This window comes from Neodiprion virginianus, chromosome 1 (assembly GCF_021901495.1).
Source record: "Neodiprion virginianus isolate iyNeoVirg1 chromosome 1, iyNeoVirg1.1, whole genome shotgun sequence".
NCBI classification, from domain to species: domain Eukaryota; kingdom Metazoa; phylum Arthropoda; class Insecta; order Hymenoptera; family Diprionidae; genus Neodiprion; species Neodiprion virginianus.
Genome location: NC_060877.1, coordinates 31,021,986 through 31,028,676, shown reverse-complemented (window position 1 = coordinate 31,028,676; position 6,691 = coordinate 31,021,986). Strand labels below are relative to the sequence as shown.

General features: G+C 55.2%; 1 protein-coding gene across 1 annotated transcript; it reads right to left on the bottom strand.

The window, feature by feature from the left end:
- Positions 1-466: 466 nt before the first annotated feature.
- LOC124296730 (protein bowel-like) lies at positions 467-4,127 on the bottom strand. The gene is made up of 3 exons (XM_046747044.1): positions 3,482-4,127; positions 1,986-2,742; positions 467-1,435 (listed from the first exon to the last, which is right to left on the bottom strand). Exons 2-3 carry the CDS (start codon positions 2,726-2,728, stop codon positions 550-552), a joined length of 1,629 nt encoding a protein of 542 aa, XP_046603000.1. The 5' UTR covers positions 2,729-2,742; positions 3,482-4,127; the 3' UTR covers positions 467-549.
- Between the last annotated feature and the right edge of the window lie 2,564 nt (positions 4,128-6,691).

Below are 6,691 nucleotides of genomic sequence, written 5' to 3'. Positions count from 1 at the left end.
AACTCGTCGAAGTTACACTTTTCTTATATATACCCGTTGGACGATTATCCATTGCAGTTGCACAACGAAAGACACGTTTAAAAACGTATATAGGTACGGATTATAATTATGATACTGCACACAAACTCTCAATATAATTTTCCTCTTCTTTTGTCGCTAACCAACTGTGTAAACTGCGAGGTTCAAAACACTATACCCACTGCGCTGACGGATTGTCGAGAACTTTTCCTAACGGGTGACGTTGTTCTGTAAATTCTATTCCTGCCAACAGAATCGCTCCAGGGCGCGCTGAGGCTGACCGTACCGTATTTTCACCACTGACACGGTGCTTTGAACGACTAAACCAAGCTACAGATAGTAGTAAAAACGGTATTCGTCAGCTGCGGTAGTTCTCTCATCGTCAACAATCGGAAGCGCGGGTATTCTTGATTATTTCATATCCGCGCGTTGATTATCCTGAGTCATACCGCTGCGTCCCGTTTCTCATTATCCTGCTGCAGAGAGTTCCGTCCTCGATGTACCTCCTACCGGACCCCATAAAGGAAAATCCTACCGGCGCATTATGTCGGCGATTGTGAATCCCTGCCTGACTGGCGCTGGTCTCGGAGGCGGCGGTTGCTGCGGGGTCGGTGCCCTGGGGGGTCGGTTCTCCTCTTCGCGTTCCCGTTCCCGTTCCCGTTCCCTCTGCCTCTCCCGTTCCCTTTCCCGTTCCCTCTCGCGCTCCCGTTCCCTCTCGAGTTCCCTCTCGATTCCGCGCTCCCGTTCCCGTTCCCGTTCCTGGAGTTCTAGGAGGACCCGCGACGGTCCCGGAGAGCCTAGCCGCCGTCGGTAAGAGGTCAGGATTAACGGCGGAGGCGGAGGAAGCGGCGGCGGTGGATTTTGCAGCGTTGAGAGGCCCCCGCCGCTCGTCATCGTCGAGGGTTTCACCTGGAGCAGGTCCCGCCGTATCTGGAGCTGCGGTCTGCCCTGCATCGGGGGCTGGGGCGATGGCGGGGGGTAGCTAGTGGCGCCGTTGCCCGTCGAAGACGCCGACGCCGAGGAGGATGAGGAGGGACCCGGCAAGGAGGAGCAGCCCGAGGACGAGGGTCCAGGCTCGGGGCCGCAATCCTCCTCGGGGCTGTCGTCGTCCCTCATCGCCTCCTCGAGGGCCTCGGGGGGAACGTCGCCGACGGCGTGGGTCAGGGCGTGTCTCCTGAGGTCGCAGTTCCGCCGGAACACCTTGCCGCAGGACGTGCACTCGTACGGCTTGTGATCCGTGTGCGTAAGTAGGTGAGTCTTGAGATTGCTCCGCTGGTTGAAACTGCGGGCGCATACGGGACACTTGTGCGGCGATTCCTCCATGTGAAGGATCTTATGGACCGCGAGGGTCCGGCTCTGGCAGAAACCCTTGCCGCACTCACCGCATTTGAATGGCTTCTCTTTGCTGTGGATGTACCTGCGAATTGGAGAAAAACATGCAAGGTTAATTCGAGTCGGTGCATAGCAACTAAACGGCCGCCAAACAGGTAAAGTAAACTTCGGTAGGCTGTAGATATCGATTTTATTTTCTTTCCCCCGCAACTCCACCGAAAGTAATTGTACACTAGGATAAAAACTAAGCCCCGATAGCCGGTTGTAAAACGACACTTGAAGTGGACCCGGTTATTACTCGCAGCAGGCTGCGCGCAACGTGCGCGTTCACGCGTACATTACGCCTAATTTCTTGCCTGCCAGCGTAAGCTCGGACTATCGAGTGATCGGCTTGCGAGCGCGCGCTAACGAGGTTGTAAGGCTTGACGGGAAAAGCACACTTTTCGTCGCATTTTAAGTCGAAGTAAGCTCTAAAACAGAATCTGATCGTCGAAATTGAACGGAGCGAACTCGCGTGCAATCTTACGATACGAAACCGTTTGTTATCAGATTAACTTGACGGTTGATTTGATCCCCGCGTTATCGAGAGAAGAATTGCGTCACAATCGAACACCCGCAGCACCGCTTGAACTCACCGATGATCCCTGAGATGGTCCTGCCGGCGAAACGCCTTGCCGCATATGTCGCAGCTGTAGGGTCTCTCGTCGGTGTGAGTTCTCTCGTGTATCAGTAGATTGTAGGACTTGGTGAACTGCCGATTGCAGAATTTGCATATGAACTGTTTCTTCGGTCTGGAGGCTCTCCCGGGCGCCCTGAGGAGCCGCCTGTCGAGATGCTGATGACCCAGGGGTCCGCCGGGAGGATAGAGAGCCGAGCTCCCCGGAAAAGGGCCCGCGAAGACGGGGTACCCGGGGGGCGGTTCGAGGAGAGGCGGGGGCGGGAGGAGGAGGGCCCTCGCCGCGAGTTCCTTCCGCTTGTCGGCCATCATGGCCATGATTTCGTAGCTCGAGGACGACTTCCTAGCGGTGTTTTCGGCACCGTCGTGCTCGCCGCTCGACGACGTCGACGATGACGGGGGTCCCGACAGGTGGGAGTGCATCTCCCCCGGGTACGGGGCCAGGTGGAGACGCGACGGAACGACCGGGACGAACGCCGAGGACTCGCGGTGGTGCGGATGACCCAGGCCGGCGACCAGGCTGTGGTGGTGATGGTGGTAGGCCGCCAGCGCACCGGAGGGGTCGAAGTTCCTCGATGACGAGGGTCCGGCCCCGGACGACGAGCCGGACGAGCCGGGGCCCGACCGGGCCGAAGGTCCCAGGATGTCGCGACCTCGGCCAGCGTCCTCCGACGCCGAGGAGACGACGAGGTCGGTCGGCATTCTGCGGGAGGTACCTGAAACCGACAAGATAAAACTGAGGGTGACATGACGGTGCGATTGGAAGCGGTAGGCGAGGGCGATCGATTTCGGATCGCGAGGATACCTGCACGCGCGGATATAACATTACAACAGGTAATATCGTGCAATTGCGGTGCTGAATTGAAATTCCAGTTAATCGTGCCGCCGATTCGCGTACCGCGGATTACGATCAAGTGTATTATAGCCCCCGTGACGAAAGATTTACGGGCAAATTTCGACGGTTTTATTGCCTTTGAAAGTAGGTGTATGTGTATATGTATCGTGGTTCTGGATACTTCTTTGTACGGAATTGCGGTCGTCTTATCATCGCGGCGCGATAATTGTCGTCTGTGAAAATAGATAAATAACAATCAACCGCGCAACGCCTGCGGCGTTAATCGTCGACGATATTATACCTACTCTTCGACCATAACAAAATTGAATCGCGATATTGGTCAGGAAGGCAAAGAATCGAAGCCGCGATCTCCGCATCGGCGTTTCGCCTTGGAAGTCTTAGACGAACAGCAGAAGCGGGTTGACCGGAAACTTCAGTATCTCGAATTTCTCGGAACGTCGGTGTAGCCGCGGTTATCTCAACAAACACACCTGCCAACATGGCTTCCGCAGACATCATGGCTGATTGCGGCAGCCATGTTGGATCGGTTGGATACGAATCCCGCATAACGCGGGGTGCGCGGACCGACCGGATGAAAGGGTTGACCGCGCGGCACTCACCTTCTGGCTATATTTCGTTTGCGAAACTTCCAGGGAGCCGCGCTCGCATTTCCAGGTCTCTGTTTGGGACTCCTCGATCCTCCTGGACGAATTGAGGGCAGGAAGCTGGGCCCGCTGGGGAGCAGGCAGTGGAACGCGGAACACGCACTACCGAAACCACTCTATCAAGATCACTCACACAAGATCGGTTCACTGGTCCAGCCTAGGAGCAATGCACCAAGAGGAGGTTCGGTCTGGCACATTCTACCCACTTCCACTTCGAGTACTCCGAATGGCCAGTCGTCCGACACTCGTTTATCACCGCGGCTTCATGTCGCCGTTTTCGGAATGAAAAATAATATCGTCAAAACAAACAAACTAGAAAAATACTTTGAGAGTCGAAAAAACTATCCCCGCGGACCGACGGTATACCGTGCGAGATAGAAGAGCTCGAACTGCGTGTCGGACGCCGTCAGGTAGGCTCATCTACGCACACCCACGCAGGTGGGTCTCACACACGTAATCACGCATGCCACACGAGCCAAGGCACGGGGAGTCGATCAGCGGCCGCTAGTAGCGCTGCTGCTGGATGCTGCGGCGTCGCTCTGGCTCTCTCGGGCCTTTCTCTCTGCCGAGAGAGCGACGAAGACGAGGTTCCTTGCCTGCCTGCCAGCCTGCCTGCCCGCCCGCCTTCGTTGTGAGCCAGAAGTACTCGGCAGGGGGAGAGTGGCCCAGGGGTGGCGCGGGGGGGAGGGTGCGGGGCTTCAGGTATAACACAGACGATGCCGCGCAGGTTGAACGCAGGAGGTATACCTTTAAGCTGGTAGGATAGGTATGGGAGCCGCAGGTGCGCACCTGAGCGTCTCCGGGCCCCGTGCACTCCCCCTGCTACTCCTCCCCCCCCCTACCCACCCTCTCCTACTCTAAATGAACTTGTACCCATTAATTCGCACTCGTCTCGGCTTGGTACAAGACGTAACGTCAATTACGCCTAATTAAAATCGTTGAATATACATAACGGTCTCGGTTCGCGAGCGAGGAATTATTCACCCGATGCACGTCGCTCGCCTTCGGCCGATCCGTTGAACCCGGCGAAGATGTAGCGTAAAGTCGAGTAATAATTCGTCGAAGCTCTAACGGCAGGCTGTTCTATGCTCCGTAACGGCGAAATTCAATTTTCCGCACGGTGGCTGCAGAGCGCAGATGCGGTGGCTTGACTAATTTTAATGCCGTTCCGCGCCGACGGACAAAGAAAAGAAGAGCCGTAACAGAGGCCCGATGCGATTTACGAAAGACGCATCACCGTGTTTGGAGGAAATTCTTCTCGCCTACAACCCGTCCACGCGGATAAAAAAAAATTACGTCGGTTACCTAAGCGAGCCGACTGGATCGGAAGGATCGGAGAAAGCCCATCCGCGACTGCCGATCAAGGGGCAATGGGCTCCTCGAAACCCCTTCGCAGTTTGCAGCCGCCCCCCGTGGCGCGGTATAAACCGCAGGAGCGGAATAGATCCGGTGGCAAAAATATACAAAGACAGGTTGTAAATGCACCTGCGGTAAGCTTGTTTTGGGCCCGGCACTGGGCCTGGAAAGACTCCGAGGAGGTGGGGGACGGTCGCTGCACCCCGCCGATGGCCACCGGCGCTGAGCGCCCGCGTCTCGACGCCGGTCGTCGACGCCCAGGCCAGACTCGCGCAGGAAAACCCGATCCACCGCGTAAGAAGCCGGTGCACGGGCTGATTCACCTCTGTACTTGCGCTGCCGTGCGGCTCCCAGTTTTTTGCGAACGGTGGGACAAAAAACGGGGAGCCGTTCGGTCGCCCATCGTCCCCGGCCCTCCGGTCCTCGGAGAAAAGCTTTCCTTCCCCCGATACGAACGGGAAATCGCAGCGATGGCGAAGCAGCAAAATTAGAGCTTTGGGTTAAGATGATAGGTACGTGAAAAGGCGGCGGTTTCGCGCCTTGCATTTCTTATCTGTATAAATTCCTTCCGCTGCACTTAGAATTGCCGGGCGTGCTCTGCCGCCGCGGTGCATGCAACCGAGTCTCTGAGGTCGTTTTGCTCACTGAACTAGTTCCCTTTCCTCCTTCCTCTCCGCTCCTCCTCCTCCTCGTCATCCTCCGACAGACGGACGGATGGACGGGCGAGAGGGCAGACGGACGTGCCTCTTATCCCCTGGGTACATACAGATACGTGTTCCTCTGTGTGCAGACTGTTACTTACGGCGTGCAGGGGGAGTAGACGGGAAGAACGAGTCCGGCACGGCACGGCGCATACCGTCCGACGCGTAATGAGAACGTACCGGCTATCTACGGCGTATCAAAGACGCGCGGTGCTCTTCGCAACTGACCGTAGGTATACGTGTACAATATACATACTTGTACCTCTGGTGCCTCGACCGTGCAGGACTTTCAGCCTCAGCCTCTGAAGCCTGAATCGAGCCACCGCGTCCCGTTCTAATGTTCCGTAATCGGTTCGTTTCGTTTCCCCTCCGCTGTTTCTTTTCCTTTCTCTTTTTCTTTTTCTTTCTTTCATCTTCTTTTTATTTCTTCTTACTTTTAGTCTTTCGTCCCACTCGCCCTCAGCGACCGGCAACTGCTCTGAACCGAATATTCCAGGTCGCGGAAATTAACGGCCAATTCCGCTGGGTCGTACTGTTGTTGTACGAATTTTCATCGGGTATCGGTTTGCACTCAGTTTGTATATCGAGTGTGGATAAAAAATTCCAACAGCACGAATCGATCGTTCGATCTTATCGAGGCGGGGACGAAAAAAAATATTGTCCGCCGACTGCGGCGATAAGAGGGCTGGAAACAATTTGTTTACACGCTGAAAACGTCGTGTACGATCCGTGTTATAGGTGCGCACAAATCCGAAGTCCGAAACTTATGCTTACCTTGTGACTCATCGCTGAGGTGTACAATCGAATTTTGCTATCTATCGCAATAATCTGTGTTTAGTGATGAACTTGTAAGAAAAATGCTCGGTGAATTTAAATGCGTGGTAACGATAGCCCTCCGAATAATGTATATGTTAATGCGAGTCGAGGGAATTAATTGCGCGACTCTATCTTCGAGGGGGGATCACTTCGAGTTACAAGGGACTCGCGGAAGATTTAATAACGCACAAAACGTTGGAATACCTCTTAAGATTCACGAACATTAGTAGTTTTCATACCCGTGTCGTGTAAACGCGACTCGACGAATCAGTCACCGATTTTTTCCCCCCTT